Source organism: Arvicanthis niloticus, chromosome 10 (assembly GCF_011762505.2).
Source record: "Arvicanthis niloticus isolate mArvNil1 chromosome 10, mArvNil1.pat.X, whole genome shotgun sequence".
Lineage (NCBI taxonomy): Eukaryota > Metazoa > Chordata > Mammalia > Rodentia > Muridae > Arvicanthis > Arvicanthis niloticus.
The window spans coordinates 43,534,598-43,553,932 of NC_047667.1; the positions used below are offsets into that span (position 1 = coordinate 43,534,598).

General features: G+C 42.8%; 1 protein-coding gene and 1 long non-coding RNA gene across 9 annotated transcripts in view; one reads left to right on the top strand and one right to left on the bottom strand.

The window, feature by feature from the left end:
* Nucleotides 1-788: 788 nt before the first annotated feature.
* LOC143443700 (uncharacterized) lies at nt 789-12,142 on the bottom strand. The gene is made up of 4 exons (XR_013112885.1): nt 11,749-12,142; nt 4,190-4,407; nt 2,990-3,084; nt 789-1,621 (listed from the first exon to the last, which is right to left on the bottom strand). It is a non-coding gene; the product is annotated as an uncharacterized LOC143443700 (long non-coding RNA).
* A 44-nt stretch (nt 12,143-12,186) lies between these two features.
* Abl2 (ABL proto-oncogene 2, non-receptor tyrosine kinase) overlaps nt 12,187-19,335 on the top strand; it is a 98,499-nt gene continuing 91,350 nt past the window's right edge. For 4 of the 8 annotated variants that reach the window (XM_034512948.2, XM_034512949.2, XM_076941400.1 and 1 more), the window contains exon 1: nt 12,188-12,591. In XM_034512948.2, the coding sequence (XP_034368839.1) occupies nt 12,435-12,591 (157 nt within the window). In that variant the 5' untranslated portion in view covers nt 12,188-12,434. Of the gene's footprint in view, nt 12,592-19,335 lie in introns of all 8 variants that reach the window. The other 4 variants (XM_076941402.1, XM_076941403.1, XM_076941404.1 and 1 more) reach the window with 2 other exon arrangements.

The following is a 19,335-nucleotide window of genomic DNA, read 5'->3' on the forward strand; positions in this document are numbered from 1 at the left end:
TTTTTGTTTTTTTGTTTTTGAGACAAGATGTGTATGTAACAACCTTGGCTGGCCTGGAACTCACTCACTATGTAGACCAGGCTGGCCTCAAATTCATAGAGATCTGCCTGCCTCTGCCTCCCTAGTGGTGGGATTAAAGGTGTGCACCAGCACATCTGTCTAAAATGTCCCTTTCTGTTTGCTAACAAAGCGTGTCAAGTGGGAGCTATGAGTCCACAGATTGATCACGGAGCACAGGGGCTAATACACATGGATGCTTGTCCCTTTAGGCTGCATCAGACAGCATCTATTTTAATCTGGGCTCTGGAGTCATAGAAGAGAGGAGCATATTTAATTTGGGGCTGGGGATGTAATGAGGTTGAAAGGTTGGTAGAAGGTTTGCCTAGACAACAGGAAGCCCTGGCTCCTCACCAGCACTGCATCAAACTCGGTATGGCTGCCCATGCCAGTAATCCCAGCAACCTGAAACCCTATCCACAAAAGAGACTGAATTGAGTCTCATCTCATCTCTTTTTTGAGATTTTTTTTTTTTTTTTTTTTTTTTTTTTTTTTTTTTTTTTTTTTGAGATAGGGTTTCTCTGTGTAGTCCTGGCTGTCCTGGAACTCACACTGTAGACCAGGCTGGCCTCGAACTCAGAAATCTGCCTGCCTCTGCCTCTCAAGTGCCGGGATTAAAGGCGTGGAGATTTTTTTTTTAATTAATTTATTTATTTTATGTATATGAGTACACTATAACTGTCTTCACACACACCAGAAGAGGGCATCAGATCCCATTACAGATGGTTGTGAGCCACTATGTGGTCGCTGGGAATTGAACTCAGGACCTCTGGAAGACCAGTCAATACTCTTAACTACTGAAACATCTTTCCAGCTTGAGATCTTTTTTTTAATACTTGTCTTTTCCACCCTGACCTTTTGAGAGACATTCTATTTTTTTTTTAAAGATTTATTTATTTATTTTACTTATAAGTACACCATAGCCATCTTCAGACACACCAGAAGAGGGTGTTGGATCCCATTACAGATGGTTGTGACGCCACCATGTGGTTCTTGGGAATTGAACTCAGGACCTCTGGAAGAGTAGTCAGTCCTCTTAATGGCTGAGCCATCTCTCCAGCACCTGAGTCAGTCTATTTTTAATCTTTTACTTACTCTTTGACAATTTCATACATATATACAATGTATCCTGATCATCTGTACCTCCACCTCCCCCCTCCTCCCATTTCCCCGGGATACCTCACTAACCGTACCCTTCTCGTCACACCACCTCCTTTTGTTCTGTAACTTACTGGTCCAGTTAGTGTGCCCACTGGCTGGAACACTGATCTTGCTGTCCTGAGTTAATAAATACAATGGCCACATCTTGTAGAGGAGACACTCCTGTGACTTCAGAGCACTCCTGCCCTTCTTCTGGCTCTTCAAGTCTTTCCACTGTCTTCACCTCCTCTTTTTTGTGACATTCCTTGTGCCTTGAAGCTGGGGAGGAAGAGTTGGTATAGAGGTTCCATTTAAAGTTGAGGACTCATCATTTATTCGAAGTACCTTGACTAGTTATGAGTCTCTGCACTAACTGCTCACCACTGCAGAAACTTCTCTGGCCAAGATTGAGAACAGCACTAACCTATGGGTAATAAACATAGCATTTAGAAGGCAGTTTGATGACATCGGGTTTGGTAAAACAATAGTGGGTTCTCCTCTAGGGCCCATGACCGGCTAAGCTCTAGGCTCTTCAAGTTTACAGTATTTATTTATTTATTTATTGACAAGAGTCTCCATCTATAGCTCAAGTTATTTTGTATCCAACTGTGGTGATTCTCCTGCCTTAAACACCATGCCTGAGATGAGAGTCATTCTTGAAGTCACTGCTTTTGCCCTCCAAGGCCAAATTCTTTCCTACAAGTTGTACAGTGTGCTGTTTTGGTAGAAGCTATCATTATCATAACACAGATGGCCACATTAAAAAATAAGCTAGCAATATACTCATACCGACATAATGGTTAATCCACCAGCAAAGTCAAAGAGACTGTTACAAGTTGTCCTTAAATTACATGCCTCACAGTGATGCAACAATTAGGGACTGCTGATTGAGGTGGAGCCATCAGCCTGAGACAACAAAGGGAAGGCAGCAAGCATTCATGACAGACGGTAGGTAGTTCATGTATATTGGGCCCAACTGACAGTAAAAATAGTGCTGCCTTTTTAGTCTTTTTTAAAAAAAATCTATTTATACTTATGTTATATATATGACTGCTTTGACTGTGCGCATACATGTGTATGTATGTGTGTGTGCTCGCGAGTTTCATCCCCAGAAGTCTTAAGAATGTTAGATCCCCTAAACTGGAGTTAGGGATGATTGTGAGCCACCAGATTAGTGCTGAGAACCAAACTTGAGTCCTCTGAAAGAGTAACTGGTGCTCTTAACCACTGGGCCATCTATCTAGTCAAATGCTAAGTGCATGTGTGTTTGTTTTTGAGATGTCTATGAATTCTGTACCTTGGGTACCAATGTGAGAGTCAGATGTCCAGCACCTTGATGTCTACAAGTGATGCTGGTAATGACAAAGAGACATTCAGACTTACTAGACTTATCAAGACATAGTGGGTACATGCCTATAATCCCAGCTATGGGAAATGAATAAAATCCTGAGTGAATCTGTATTATTGTCATGGACACAGCCATGTCAAGGACCTCCAAGCCTCAGACCCATAGAAATGGCAGAAGCTTCCTCAGTGAGGCTGGGGGGTTGGGGTATGCTACCACATCCTTCCTCTGTACAATTGACTACTATGTTAAAAAATAAAAACAAAAAACAAAAAACAAAAACAACCCAACCTAGCAGCTGCTGCTTCTTCCTCCCAGATATCTACAGCCTGAAACCAATCCCCAACAGAGCCCTCCTATTGAGACTGGCTAGCTGCTCCTCTTGTACTGTACAAAATAAATGCTCTGAGTTTCCGGGTGTCACCCATCAAAGCAAACTGAGCTCACCCAGTTCCAGCTTCTCTGTATGCGTATCTATCATTTCTTCAATGTCAGTCATTTCTTTGTTCCCAAGTCACTGCAGTCAGATTTCCAGAAGCAAGCTGTTTAGGACAGAGTACTTAACATCAGGAAGACTGAGGCAAAAAGATAGGTGTCAACTCTAGGCCAGTCTAGGCTTTATAGTGACTTCTAAGCCAGCACAGGGTACTGGGAATTCAGGACTTCAATGTATAAATAGAGGGGGGAGTATGGTTCAGGTCACAGCAAGAAGCTTTACAGAGGAGAGCCCAGAATCACCAACTGACAGCAGCATTGTCTGTCAGATGTGAATGAGGCCATCATTTCATTTCCTGCTCAGCTGACCCTTCAGTAAAACTGTCCAGAAACAACCAAGGTTAGATTACCAGAGTTGTCTAGCCAATGTATAGGATAACACAAAGCAGTAAGTCAGTGGTTCTTATTTATTTACATTTATTTGTTTATTTATTTTAAAGCAGGGTTTTATGTACTTTAGTCTGGCTTTGAACTCTCTAGAATGTTGAGGATGACTCCCGGTCCTCCTCTCTCTATGTCCCAAGTGCTGGGATTATATGTGTAGTACCATTCCCAATGAATCGTTGTTTTAAGCCATTTTTCAAAGATGGTCTGTTATGTAACAACAGGTTACTGAAATAACCCCACTTCCCATAATTTCCAGTTCAGGCCTGGGCCTATTACACTGTGCTTGATGGTAGGTTACATGTAAAATGGATTGGTTAGTCAGCTCTTTCATTATTACCATTGAAAGGAAGTAAGTACTAATTTATTAATTTAAAATGAATAGACAGTGCTACTGGTAACATCTATGCAGCACTTTGCCAATTGTTTGAAACAGTCTCTTAATAATTTATAAGGTTTTTTAATCAAAGAAATATTGAATGCTAGACTCCTGGGGCTAAAATGAACAACAGGAGGTCACTTGCAACGTCTCTTCACCTTCCAAGAGAATGACTTATTCTATCTCAGCCAGATGAAATTCCTCATCCCTTCCCTTCTCTGTTTCCCCCTTGTTACTGTCAAAACAACTTTTAAAGTATTGATCTATAAGCAGAACTGCATTTGGCAGTCTATAGGCCTTTAAAGATTTACTATAACAATGCAGAGACAAAGCAACTCAAATCCAAAGTACTGCATGCCCAGACCGCTTCAGAGAAATGGTATACTTACAGTGACAGCATTTTCCCCCTTTCCATTTGTCTATACAAATATTTTCAGAGCAGGGAGATGAATAAGCAGAGGCTATAGAGATGGCTCAGCAATTAAGAGTGCAAACTACTCTTCCAGGGGATGGGTGTTCACTTCCCAGCACCCACATCAGGTGGCTCACACTGCCTATAATTCCATCTTCTGGGGATCTGAAGCTCTCTTCTGTCTTCTTCAGGAACCTATTCTCATGTCCACATACCCACACAGATACACACACAAAAACAAAAGCAAAAAAAAAAATATGTGTTTTTTTAAAGAAGAAACATACAGAGAACATATAATAAACATCTAAACAACATATGCATGTTTGCAATGAAAAAGATATTTGGAGATTCAAGATGGCTTCCCAGTGTTTCAAGGACTGTTGTGTAGGAGAAAGACCAAGATTTGCTCTGTGCAACTGGAGGGTAGAACCAGGATTAGGAATAAACAGGTCAAAGTTGTAAGTGGGCTCTCTTCTCCTCTCATGTAGCCCATGCTGGTTTTGAACTCATTATTTAAACTCCTTATTCTCCTTCCTCTACTTCCTTGGTGCTGGATACAACTACACTTGGTTTATGTGATGCGAGGGATAGAACCCAGGGCTTTGTCTACACCAGGCAAGCACTCTACCAACTGAGTTCCATGCCTAGATCTCAAGTGAGTATGCTTTATTTTACCTTTAGAGCTAACATTAGATGACCATTGCCCTTCAAAATAAATGGATTCTCTCACTGGAAAAGGAGAGTTTCCAGACTAACCTAAATGACGTCTAACACTCTCTCCAACTTTATGACACTGAGCTGTATACCAAAAATTAAACATATTAGGGGATAGATTTGACCAAAACACATAGAATACAGATATGAAAAAATTAAGTAACCATATTTGGAAGAAGTAGATGAAAGCAAGTTAATTTTATAGACAAAGAATCCTTGCAGTTATATTTCCAAGGAGACTCTCAGGTCCCTGTTGAAGTCTGAGGTTCTCTTATGGTAGAGAAAGGATCTGAGTAGTCTCCTGAGTTCTGTAAGGGGGTGGGGCACGTAGGAACACACTGGGGAAAATATAAGTATTACAAAGTCAGTATAGAGGAGACATGCCAGAATTAGGTTGACTTGCTTAAGTATGTGTGCCTACTGTAGGCAAGGTAGAGTTTGGAGAGATAGGACCCAAAGGCCATTAGGTGACTATAACCCAGGGAATCTTGGAAAAATAACTTTGAAATAGTATATAGAATCTTAGCCTTTTTATATAACAAAGGGGAGGAAGAGTATAGGGTAAACAATGAGAAATGAAGTTTATTTAAAAATTTTTATATTTATTTGTGTGTGTGTAAGAATGTGTGTGTATATAAGCAGTCAAGCCATGTGTGACAATCAGAGGATGACTTTTGAGAGTTGGTTCTCTTATTCTACCATGTGAGTCCTAGATATCAAATTTAGGTCTTAAGGTTTGGCAGCAAGTGCTTTTACATGCTGGCTGGCCCATCAATAGTTTCTATTTAGTGAACTGGTTGGTGCTAAAGGCAAAGAGCTGGGCGTGGGCAGGACAAGGCAGGAGAGGCTAAGTAAGTAGCAAAATTAAACAGAGAAATCACCTGAGCCTAAAGTAACAGTGTCCCATATAACAATGTGAATTGAAATCCCCAGAAAATAGACATATCTATGTTAAAGATTTTGCAAGGCTGATTGGCTGATTAGAACTAAATGATTGGGGCTGGAGAGATGGCTCAGTGGTTAAGAGCACTGACTGTTCTTTCAGAGGTTCTGAGTTCAAATCCCAGCAACCACATGGTGGCTCACAACCATCTGTAATAAGATCTGATGCCTTCTTCTGGTGTGTTTGAAGACAGCTACGGTGCACTCATAAATAAAATAAATCTTTTTAAAAAAAGGTTTAGAACTAGATGATTCTAGAAAGTTAGGATGTCACAGCTGCAAAGCCAAGGTATCTTGTGCTAACTTTACTCCACAGCCATTCATCACCCACCTGTGTGGCTGGCCGTACACTTTTTTTTAAACAAAAGATGACTTTACAAACATTTTAAATATGTATGGGTATTTTGTATGCATGTATACTGTGCATTGCTTGGGTGCTTGGTGCCCAAAGATGTAAGAAGAAGATGTCTGGTACCCTGAATCTGGAGTTACAGAAGCTTGTAAACCACTCTGTGGGTGCTAGGGATTGAACTCAGGACCTCTGGAAGAGCAGTCAATGCTCTTAACTGCTGAGCTGTCTCTCCAGCCCTTCAACCTACATCTTTGTGACTATTAGGCAAAACCTTTTGGAATGTACTAACTTAGCTGACTACTAATCGTGTGTCCTAACCTCTCCTCGACCCCATATGGAGTATGATGTTCTGCTTTCCTTCCAGCTAGGAGTATCATCAGGTAGCATCTCAAGTCGACAGTAGAGATTTTCCCAGTTTGCAATAACCTGCCTACATTATGTTCTTTCAATATACTTTACAAATGCCTATCGTTTTCTGTGTCTGGCAACTATGAAAACCTTACAAAACCACTTCCACATTAGACATGTCATTTTCGGCAACCTGAATCTGTGTTGCTGGGCCACAGACACTCATCACTGGCTTCCTCTTGGTATGGAGCTGTGATTGACAACACCGTCTGTCTGTCTGTCTGTCTGTCTGTCTAGATGTAGAGAGAAGAGGATGTGGGAACTCCTATGAAAACTGTAAATATGATAAGAGCTTAGGATGTAGACCCCTGAGGCCAGGGGTCAGGGAGGTGTTGCTCAGTGGTTCCCTGCTTTTGCAAAGGTGGTAAGGCTTTATGATGCAGATGGTGAGGGCATTGGGCAGCAAGTCTCTTAGCTAAGGCTGTTCTGGGCTGCTGTGTCCCAAGTCTGCCTCCCCTTCCTCTTCTTTCTTATTCTCTTTCTTCTCTTCCTCCTGCCCCCTGCACCTCTCCTGCGAGTATTCCCAAGTCTTAATAGGCAAACACTCTACCACTGGACAATGGGTTGTGCATACCCCCAACTCTATTCTTTCTTTACCTGGTTACTGCCTAAAGCTCCCAGCCACCTTCAGTTCAGGTAGAGATGGTGCTAGGAATTGTTTTAAATGTGGAACTCTGATGTGTTCACTGATTAGCATAACGAACAGGGTGAGTTTTTTAAATATATATAAAACCAGTCAGTCCCTCCCCAGTCTATTTTCTGCTTTACATTCTGAATTCTCAAAGAAGTGGGAGGGGACTCCTGGAAATTAAAAGGGTGATGGTGCAAAGGAGTTGGGGGAGAAGAGGAAGAGGAGGTGGGTTAAAAAAAACTAAAGATGTCAGAAAAAGTCTTATGGAAACCCATTGCTTTGTAAGCCAATTAGCAATTAGCTGGGTGTAGGTTTCATGCCTTTAATCTCAGCACTTAGAAGGCAGAGGGCAAACTCTGTTTGGGTCCAGCCTTATGTATATAACAAATCCCAGAACAGTCAAGGCTATATAGTGAAAGTATGTCTCAAGAAGTGAAAAAAAAAAGGAAAAAAATTAAGAGCTTAAACATGGTACCCTGCATGGGTGGACAACTCTTCTCCCATAAGACATGGGCTAGGAAGTGAAAAACCTCAGTACCAGGTTTTGACACACTTTCTTACAAGTTATTGGTCTTGAAGCCCCCTTGAAAGTCCCCAGGCAACAGGCAAGTACTACTGTTCTTTCTTATCTTAACTAGCTTTCTTGGGCAGGAAGTTTTTAAAAAATTTTTATTTATTTGTTTATTTACTGTGTGTGTGTGAACTTGTCATGGGCACATGTAGAGGTCAGAGGGCAATTTGAGGGCATTGTCTCTCGTCCCATGTGAGTTCCAGGGATCAAATTTAGATTATTAAGCTTGGTGGCAATTGCCTTTATCTCATGGGCCATCTCATGGCCCTGCTATTGCTCCTAATTACCTACCACAAGTAGACAGTACAATCCTAGTGCTGAAGACACTGCACTGTGGTTGAAGACATACAGAACTCAATCTGGAATTGGTTGGGAAACTTCCTCCCTGCAGCCTAGCTTTCATAGTACTAAAAAGTGGTACGTAGGCCAGCAGGTAAGACATTGACGGTCCAGCACTGGGTAAGACATCAACCATAAAAGGTATAACACTGACTTTCCAGGCAGGATGTGGCCATCAGTACAATAGTGACATAACTGTTAAGGGTTATCCATTTGATCTTTTAAAAACTAAATCTGAGGCTCATTCCACAGGAGGGAATTCATGCCCAGCACTGTTAATCTTGCCAAAAGTCCATGGTTGAGAAGTTCACAGGCCCTAGTGGGAACTTGCTTTCGTTTTGCTAAATGTTGTCAAATCACCTTCTAAATATTTATATTTATACCCACAGATTCCGGCTCCTCTTAACTTTGGTCAGATCTGTACGTGACATGGCCACTGCATGGAGGAACTCATAGAAGCTTTACTTATCTTCAAAAGTCCTGCATAAAATCAAGCCAGTCCTGTCTTGAGACACATCCCATAGGAGAGAGCCAACCCCTGACACTATTAATGACACTCCGCTATACTTGCAGACAGGAGCCTGGTGTAGCTGTCTCCTGAGAGGTTTCACCCAGCAGCAGATGGAAACAGATGCAGAGACCCACAGCCAAACATCAGGCAGAGCCCAGGGAGTCTTGTGGAAAAGTTAGGGATAGAATTGAGTGAATAGGAAGCATCAAGAACACCACAAGAAGACCTACAGAGTCAAGTAACCTGGGCCCATGGGGACTCACAGAGACTGAACCACCAATCAAAGAGCACACAGGGGCTGGACCTAGGCTTCCTACACATGTGTAACAGATGTGCAACTTGGTCTTCACGAGGGGCCCCTAACAATTGGAGTAAAGGCTGTCTCTGATTCTGTTGCCTGCCATTGGTTCCCCTTCCCCTAACTGGACTGCCTGGTTGGGCTTCAGTGAGAGAAGATATTCCAGGGTGGGTAGTACCCAAGTGAGGGCTTCCCCTTTCTCTAAGGAGAAGGGGATGGGGTAATGTAGAGAGGGATTTATAAGGGTGGGACTGGGAGGAGAGGAGGGGGGAGATTGGGATGTAAAGTGAATAAATAAAATCACATACACACACAAAATCAAGCAAGTCAAAACGAGGTTCCACTTCTAGCTGATCGGTTATTAATAGCTGGTGGCTGCTGGGGAGGGAGAGTAGTTTCTCTTTGGGGATGTGCCTATTGGTAGGTTGGTTGTCACACTCAGGGACAAGGGCAGAGGAAGGGCTGAGAAGTGGGAGGATATGATCAAAGTACATGTGTACACATATGAAATTCTCGGTAATAAAAAAACTGTATTAAAACATAACCAGGAAGGAGAAAACAGAATTAGAGGATCTAATGTCATTAGAGAATCTATATGTAAACCAACTCTACACACACTGCTTTGTTGTTGCTTTTGCATTGCTTTTTGTTTATGTGAGACAAGGTTGGCCTTGAACTTCTGAATCTTCTTTTGCCTCATTTTTTGTATGCTAATAGTATATATTTACACGAGACTTTGTTTTTGGTTTTTAAAGACAGGATCTTTCTATATAGCTCTGGGTACCTCAAAACTATGAAAACCAGGTTGGCCTTGAACTCACAGAGATCTGCCTGTGTCTGCCTGAGTGCTTGTGCCACCACAGACCTTTTTTTTTTTTTCCCTCACCAAATACTCTTTTCCTCCAGGCCTCTCTCCCTCATTCCCTCTTCTTTTCCTTTTTACTTTCACGCTTGTTTTTACAAAAGGTTTTGCTATCTAGCCTGGGATGGCATGATTTCTGGTTCCAGCCTTCAGAGTTTCTGGGGTTACAGGCATATAACTATCCCTGTTGTGCCAGAGTTAAGTTTTGAGTCTAAGCCTTCTAATTTCAGAGTCCCTGCCCTTAACCACAGCACTGTTCTACACAGCAATTACTGTCCATCATTCATGAATTAGCAGAGAAACCAAACTGTTGTCACCAAATTGAAATTCCACGGGTAAATAAAAACCAAACAATAAAAACAAATTCTACTTCTATGATCATCTTTATGCTTTGTGAATTAATCTTTTCAGTAGCTGTAACCACTTTGTGAATGAAAAGAAAATAGTGTTTTGAGGCAGCATCTAGCTATGTCACACAGGCTGGCCTCACTCAGATTCTCAGCCTCAAGTGGTCTCCCTGCTTTAGCTTTCTTAGCAGTTGGAAATACAAATATATACCACAGCATGGAGGTGTGTGGTCATTTTTGTTAATTTTCAGACATGGTCTTACTATGCAGTTAACCTAGCCTAGAACTTGTGATCTGACTGCCTCTGGATCTATAATGGTAGGGATACAACATGGCACTCAGGAAAAAAAGCCATTTTAAGTACAGGAAAACTTTGATGTAAATGAAAATTCATATTCTATCCAATGGTAATAAAGTGTCATGCTTCTTTTCTATGGGAAGTACATTCAGCTGTATTTGGCTGGTGGCAATGGAATAGCTTAAGAGTGTTCGTGTGGGCGAATGCGTGTGCATGTGTGTGTGCCGGTCACAGGACAATGTTTACTGTCAGTTCTTGCCTTTGCATCTGGTTTAAGACAGGGTCCCTTAGCCACTGCACATGTAAGCCAGGCCTGCTGGCTTCTGGAGACTCTCCCATCTCTGCCTCCCTGCTTCTTGTAGACCAGCCAGGATCACAGAGCTTGGGGCTAGTGCATCTGGCTTGTCATTATGACCAGTAACTTGTGTGGGTCCTGGGGCTCCAAGCTCAGGTGGTTAGGCTTACAGTGTAAGTTGTTGTTTTGTTTGTTTGTTTGTCATTAACCCTTCGCCAGCCTCTAAGGCTCTTTAATTGTGAATATCTGTATCAGCTGGAGGTTGGGTAATAGCAAGTGTTAGAGCACTTGCCTGGAACTCAAGGTCCCAAGTTGGACTCTCACCAACACTCAGTTGCGCTCTTACACGGTTCTACAAAAGCCATGTAAGGGGAACTACATCTATTTTGCTATCTCTTTTCTTCCTTAGGGTTGTTTTCCTTGCTCTAAGCAATGGCTCCAGTCATCATATGAAAACAAAAGTTCAAGTGCTATGTCCAGTAACTGATCCTTTTAAAGAACAAAACTAACAAGGTAGCGGAAAATAAGCATCATCAAATGTTTGAGAAAAAACAACTGGCTAAACATTAAGATAAAAGAACACATAGTGGGGTGGGATGGCAGAGACAATTGCACACAGGGTCCACGTCTATAAAAATAACTTCTCTTCTGCCCGTTTCTCTATTTAGACACCAGAAGGTAAAGATGAGTAAGTTCTGACTCAGAGACAAGGTCAAAGTGATTATCTTTTCCTTGTCAACAAAGGAGGGCCTGACCTGCACAGCGAGGAAAATATGTCTGTGGCAAGGTTAGCTTTACTGTCAGGCGTTTTAAAGTAAACAAAAACACATGTGGTTAGGTAGATGGTGGAAGAATTCAAGAGAAATCCTCGGTAGGATGAGGAATTGAGCTACAATTGCTTTCCCAATAAGACAGCAAAGTGCACATAAAGAAATAATTCACCGAATTAAGTTAACCCCGCACTTTACCATCTCCCGGTGAATTTTGTACCATTTCAAACTTCACTCTAGGCCTGATGCTAAGTGTGTGTGAAGGGCTCCTCAATTGAACGGCAGCGAAGCACAGGGATTCTCGAGCCTCAGCTGTTTGCTGCTGAGCTGCGCACGTGGTGGATTCTCAGCCTCCTCTGCCTTTGACAGGTGGATGTGGGACAGGAAAGGCTGGGCGCCCACACTCCTCCAAGTGGGGCAGTGTGTGGATCCGAACGTGGGTGAAGGTCGCGGTAAAGCACCCGAGACTCTGAAAAGCTTCAGTGGACCGGTGGGCCCCGGCTTCCACCCAGCGGGGCGCGGCGCGGGGCGGGGCCACATGGAGCTCCGCCCACCGAGTAGCGGAGGTGCCTGGGCGAGAGGGGGGCGGGAGACGCTCTGTCCCACGCTCGCCCTGTACTCGGTGGTTTAAAGATGGCGGCGGCGGCTGGGGCGAGGAGCCGCCGGAGGTGGAGGGAGAAGGAGAGTCTGTGAGTCGCTGGGAGGCAGCGCGGCAGCGCGGCAGCGGCTCTGAGGAGTCCGCGTGCGGAGCTGCCGGCAACTCCGGCCCGGAGGGCCTGGGTTTAGGCCGGAGAGGCCGAAGCGGCGCCAGGAGCTCCGAGGCCGGAGCAGAGGAGGAATGTGAGCAGGGGTCGGCGGGGGCGCGGGAGTACGCGAGCGGCGGGATGGGGCAGCAGGTGGGCCGCGTCGGGGAGGCTCCGGGGCTCCAGCAGCCGCAGCCGCGCGGGATCCGGGGCAGCAGCGCAGCCAGGCCCTCGGGCCGCAGGCGGGACCCGGCGGGGCGTACCGCAGACGCCGGCTTCAACGTCTTCACTCAGCACGGTGAGTGTGTCCGCAGCCGGCGGAGGGCGTGAGGGAGCCCGGGGGGTGGGGTGGGGTCGGGGCGAGGTGCGAGGCGGACGGGCAGCCTTCGGGGGGCGAGGGCTGGAGGGGTGCCCGCGAGTGGGGGCGGAATCGGCTGCCATCTGGGCCAGTCACGGGAGGCGAGGCACACCCCTCCCCCCGCCCGGCTAGGCTCTCCAGCCTGGCTGGCAGCGTCTGGGGGCGGCGGCGGCGAGAAGGAACAGGGGTCTTAGGGACCCAGGCTTGACTGTCTTGCTGTCCTGGGACAGGACGGGGCGACTGTGGAACAGTGGATGGTATCCCCCGGGAGGGAAGGATGAAGGCAGGTATGAGCTCAGGTTCAGGAGGTGGGAGGATAAACCGGTTATTAAGGACAGGAACGAGTCGTGCCCTGAGGAACTGGGAAATAGGTACTGAATCTTTAGGAGATTGGGGCATATTCGGTATGTGTTTTATTAATCAGGCGGTGAGCAGTGTCAGAATGGTGAACTGTGGAACCCTTTTCAATATCTCTTTACTTTCTTTCAACAGAGTATTTTCTCCAAACTAAAAATGAAAGCCTTTGCCAAACCACCCTGTTCTGCCTATCAGAGTAGGATACAGGATTCTGAGATGGCTGGCGGGGCTGTAGATGGGTGGACATGCTTAGGGCCTCCATGTGGGTATGAACATGAGTTTTTCTTTGAGCCGCATTGGTGTATACAGATGTGCTCCATGTAGTCTGGGACTTACTCTTCTAAAGAAGAGCTGTTTCTAAACTATTTAAAATTATATTTATTTTGTGTATATGTGTGTGTGCACACACCCACGTATGCAGAGGTCAGGAGACAACTTGGGGAATCATTTTTCTCCTTACACCATGTGAGTCCCAGGTATTAAACTCTTCATCAGACTTTCGGTGGGGCAAGTGCCTAAACTCTTAATAAATACAAATTTTGAGCACATGCTCTATTAATTTGTGTGTCTTTATTAATACACACAGGCTAATAATAATTAACAAATAATGTAATTAACAGTCAGAAATAGAGTATAAGAAAGGGTACTGTGAGGAATATTAAGTATAGAGCCCTGTAAATTAGTGACAGTACGCACAGTGTGTCTGAGGCCTGAGTTCAAGCCCCAGGAGCCAAGAAAGAAAGAAAGAAAGAGAAGAATGAATGAATATCAAATTTTTCTCCTTGATGCCAAGTGGATTCTTTTGTTCTTCCATGGTGTTGTTGATCATTTTTAAGAGCATTGTTCTAGAGAAGAGCAGAATAGAGAAGGAGAAAAATCTCAGAAGCCATCCTAAAACCTGAGAGGCTGTGTGATGGAGATGTAACATCTGTAGAAAGGACTTGCTAGCAGAGGTAGCAAGCTGGTTTCACTGATAATACATACAGGAGCAAAGTGAAGGATAAACTGTCTGAGCACGTAGCTTGGAGAAAAGGAAGGAGAAGAAGTGTAGACTAGTCATGGGAAAGGGAGTTTCAGAGGAAGTGATGATAACATGTGTAGATGATCCCAGGACTTGCAGCTACTGGGTGAGGTGTGTCTGAGGTCTGCATTTGGACTTAGGAATAAACAGAATTTGGTTCCATTTTCCTCTTTTAATTTGTAAAAGCAAAATTTAATTTTACATGTATGTGTGTTTTGCTCATGTACATCTGTGTACCATCTGCATACCTGATGCCGCAGAGGCAAGAAGGAGGATATCAGGTCTCTTCCTGTAACTTAATGGTTGTGAGCTACTGTGTGGGTGCTGGGAACTGAACCCAGGTTCTCAGGCAGAACACTGGTTAACAGCACTCTAGCACATAGGAGTTCAGTTTGGGTCAAGAATAATAGTACACAACTTTAATATCAGCACCTAGGAGACAGAGACAGAAGGCTCTCTTTGAGTTTAGGGTCAACCTGGTCTTTTCTGTTTTTACCAGTATTATTATAAAAAATGAGGACGTGTTAAAATTCACATGAAGGTTTTTAACCTGTGTAACTGGGATAATAATGATTTTATTGACAAAGTTGAAAGTTAAAAGCTGATGGATAGGATGTGAATATGGTAGCCAAAGACTAGTATAGAAAGAATAAATACTGGAAGAAATATAGTAAATCCTTTTTGATTTGGGGGGTGGGCAGGTGGTCCAGGAGATTAAATGGAGGGCCTCATATAAGCTAGACAAGTACTCTCCCACTAAACCAAGGCATCCAGTACAAGGAGGAAATTTTGAATTTAGTTAATATATCCATTCATGGGGCTAGGAGAGATGGATCAGTGGTTCTGAGCACTGACTGTTCTCCCAGAGGTCCTGAGTTCAATTCCCAGCAACCACATGGTGGTTCACAACCATCTGCAGTGGGATCTGGTATGTGGGAAGACAGCAACAGTGTACTCATATACATAAAATAAATAAGTCTTCTTTAAAAAAAATATCCATTCAATTCAAAATCTACCACTATTTCTAACAGTAGTAACCCACAAAGGATTAACCTAGTCTACCTGGGGAGGCTGGGGTTAGAAATGTGAAGACATTTTTGCTTGTACCTATGGAGACAAGCTAGAAGACTAGGGAGATGGCTCAGTGATCAGGCACTTGCTTACCCTGTCAAAAGCCCTGCCTTTAGCCTTTTATACTGTTTTCAAAACAGACACCTGCGGCTTAGACGCTCTCTGAATTTGAGGCCAGCCTGGTCTACATAGGAAGTACGCACTTGACATGATTGTGAAAAATAGTCTAGATTATGGAAGTAGCACATAAATCACTATTCTTTTCCTACTACATCCTTTAATTTCAGCCTAGAAAAGCTGAGACAGATGGATTGCTGTGTATTTGAGGTTAGCCTGGGAATATGTAGTGAGTAGCTGAGCAACTAGGCCTGTGTAGCAAGGTCCCATCTCGAAAAACTGGAAAAAAAAAATATCACTGTTTTGAGTGTATTGAATTATTAGCATATAAGTCCATAACTAAAAGGTCTTGTGTGGAACTGGAGAGGTGACTGAGTAGTTGAGAGCTTGCTGGTCTTGCAGAGGACCTGCGTTTGGTTTACTAAAACCCATTCTGGGTGGCTCATGACTGCTTATAACTCCAGCTCCAGGATATCTGATGCCTTCTGACTCCCTCCAGCATCTTCTAACACACACACACACACAAAATAAATCTTAAAAGTGTGATAGGTCCTTGAGTTTATGTGTAGATTTGTATTTTAAATTTTATTATTATTATTGTGTGTATGTATACATATATTATTTTGGGGGGGCAGTGTGTATGTGCACATGTGTTTGAGTGCAGGTGTGCATGAAGATGAGGGAACGGTTTTTGGGAGTCCTTTCTCTTCTGTCCTGGGTTCCTGGAATTGAACTCATGTCATCAGGGTTGCATAGCGACTGCTCTGCTTGTTGAATTGTCTTACTGGCTCTACATATAGATTTTAAAGTAAGTTACATATTTTATGTATCCTGGGAAGTTTATCAGAGTTCATGATTTTTTTTTCTGTGTTTTTTCATTGTTAATATGAATAAGTAGTTACAATAATTTGCTTTGCAAGAAATGTTTTTAGAAATGTAATTAGAAGGAATGAAATAGTACACCATTTTTTGGTACCAAAGAATGAGGTGCTGTATGACGAGCTAGTTTTTTAGTTGATGTTTTATTGGTGATCTGATGTTTTGTGCTAGTAATCTAGTGTTGATTGTTTACTTGTTTTTTTGTTTGTTTGTTTGTTTGTTTGTTTTTTCGAGACAGGGTTTCTCTGAGTAGCCCTGGCTGTCCTGGAACTCACTCTGTAGACTAGGCTGGCCTCGAACTCAGAAATCCTCCTGCCTCTGCCTCCCAAGTGCTGGGATTAAAGGCGTGCTCCACCACTGCCCGGCCTTGTTTTTTGTTTTGAGACGGAGGAATATTGCAGTGTGTCCTTGGCTGGCCTTGAGCTTCTGGCAGTCTTTTAGATGTGTTCCATGCCTAGCTGCTTCATCTGCTATTAGTATCTAGCTTACTTTTCAACAGTTAAAAGATTTCAAGTCACTATTGCTTCTTACCTACTTTCTGAAAATTATATTAAACAATAACCACAAATTATGAAGTTGTGAATAATAGCATTTTTCCTTTAAACTCACTATTTTAAATAATTGGAATTTTTCTCTTCTGTGTCTATAGTGCAGTTTTAAGTCTTTACAGAATAAATTGTGGATACCCCAAAGTGAAGAGTGATATTCCAGAAAGAGAATGTGATTTGATATGGTAACCACTTATGATTCATTGAGACACTCTCTGTGTAGCTCAGGCTGGTATTGCTTATTTAAGACTGAGTCTCCTGTAGCCCAGGGTGGTCTGAAGAGAGCCTTGAATCCCCGAATTCCCTGCCTCTATTTCTCAATGCTGAGATTGCAGATGTGCACCACCACATGGGCCTTGTAGGCTGGTCTCAACTCTCTAGTGTACCTCCCTCTAAATTATAGGTGTTATCATGTCTGGTAGTGGGCACCAATTGTTTTTTTTTTTTTTTTTTTTTTGGTTTTTCGAGACAGGGTTTCTCTGTGTAGCCCTGGCTGTCCTGGAACTCACTCTGTAGACCAGGCTGGCCTTGAACTCAGAAATCCCCCTGCCTCTGCCTCCCAAGTGCTGGGATTAAAGGCGTGCACCACCACCGCCAATTGTTATTAGAATTAAACTTTTGTTGTTGTTTTTAGATAAATCCTCACTCTATATCACTAGCAGGCAGGCAACTCATCATGTAGGCCAGAAAAAAATTCTCTTCTCTTCTCTTCTCTCTCTCTCTCTCTCTCTCTCTCTCTCTCTCTCTATCTATCTATCTATCTATATTTGGCTGGGCACAGTAGTTTGTGCTTGTAATCCAGCACTTAGGAGCTGAGGCAGGAGGATTGAAAGCTATGAATGTAGAAGAGTGTAAAATACTATTCAGACCGTCTATTAGTAGTGGACCATTCTCTGTAAATGGTTCAGAACTACTGAACAGAAAAGACAGCTGAGAGCTCACATCTCCATCCAGAACCATCAGGCAGAAAGAACATTGGAAATGGCTCTGTCTGCCTCCAGTGACATACCTTCTTTAAGAAGATCACACCTCCTCTAATCCTTCCCAAACAGTTTCACCAACTGAGAACCAAAGATTCAAATATATGAGTGTATAGGGGCCATTCTCATTCAGACCACCACACTTTGCATTCTTTATTAGAACCTGAACTGGGTAGGTGTTCTTGGGTGGATACAGCGTTCATTTAAACCACATACATATTCTTTCTTTTATATATTTCTGTAATAGTATCAGTTTAAAAGATTTAAAAATGACAACATATCTGATAAGTAACAAATTGTACTTGATACAGTTTTGTAGGTGAGGGCCAGGGAGATGACTAGGTAGTTGAATCTTGGGAGCTCACTGACTGAAACAGTAAGCTTCCAGTTCACTGAAAGACCCTGTCTCAGAAAAGGAGGAAGAAGATTGAGAAAGACATCCTCATGTCAATCTCTGGTCTCTATATCTGGCCCACTTGGTGAATTCACCCTCCTACACATGCATGCAGCACGCGCGTGTGCGTGCGCACACATGCACACATACACACATACCCCCAAAAAGAAGACCAGAACAAATAAGAAAACTGTAGGTAGTTACTTTTTCCTTGATGATACGGAAGGTCATTTTGTCTTGAACATGAATGTAAATATGTGGAGGAGGGGTATCATCTTATGACATTCAAATATATAATTGAAGTACTCCAATGATCTTCTACTAGAATTTATAATAGCTGCCTAAGGTATTCTTTCAGGTTTATTAGTACATTATGTCATTTATAAGAACCTTTTTATTTGTAGATAATGTGTCAGGCCTGTGCTGTAAGAACTTTTAGCTGTGGAACGATCTGGCCAGCCCAGAACATTTCCTCTCTTTCTATTAGTGGTAGACTTACTAATTGTACATGTTAATGACTCTTAAGAGAATTTGTAGGTATAATTTAGACTGGTCTGGTTTCCACTGAGAGGATCCTCTTGTCCCTGTCTCTGAGTGCTGGAGTTAGAGGAAGGACCACCATGCCCAGGGAAAAGATTTATTTTGATCATTTTAAATTATGTGTACGTGTCTTGCGTACGTATGTGAACATTAGTGCAGGTGTCTATAGATGTCAGACACTTTGGACCCCTTGGAGTTGGAGCTACAGGTACTACTCTGAGAATTCCATATAGACTAGAACACTGTTTCAGTATGGCCAAACATCCAATCACATAAAAGCATGGATGAATACACACTTAATATATAGTATCCCAGATTTAGTCTGGATTCCTTAAAGAAACAATAACTACATTGGGCTCTCATTCGTTTTGCTTTTTGTAAATGTGTTGAGTGATTGGTGATTCTTTGGATTCTCCACAGTGAGCTCTGCCAGTGTTGTGTTTTGATCAGCATAACAGAGAGCTCAGCAGGCTCAGGCCATTTGTATTCTCTGGTTTGCTGTCCTAGGAGAGGACTGGCTCAGAAATCTTTCAGTTGATGTGGTCAAGGTCAAAGGTATTACTCTGTAGCTTAATAAATAGTGTATATACATACTTTTATAATCTACACTTTCTTTATGTTGATTATAACAAACTGAAAAAAAATACTACTGAGTTAAAACCCAAGATTGCTACTTAGTATTTTGTGGTTTCAGGTAATTGCTAAGAAAATAATCTATGAAAATTAATAATATGTTGTTTATGTCCTCCATGTGTTCTTTATTTGTAAAAAGGCTGA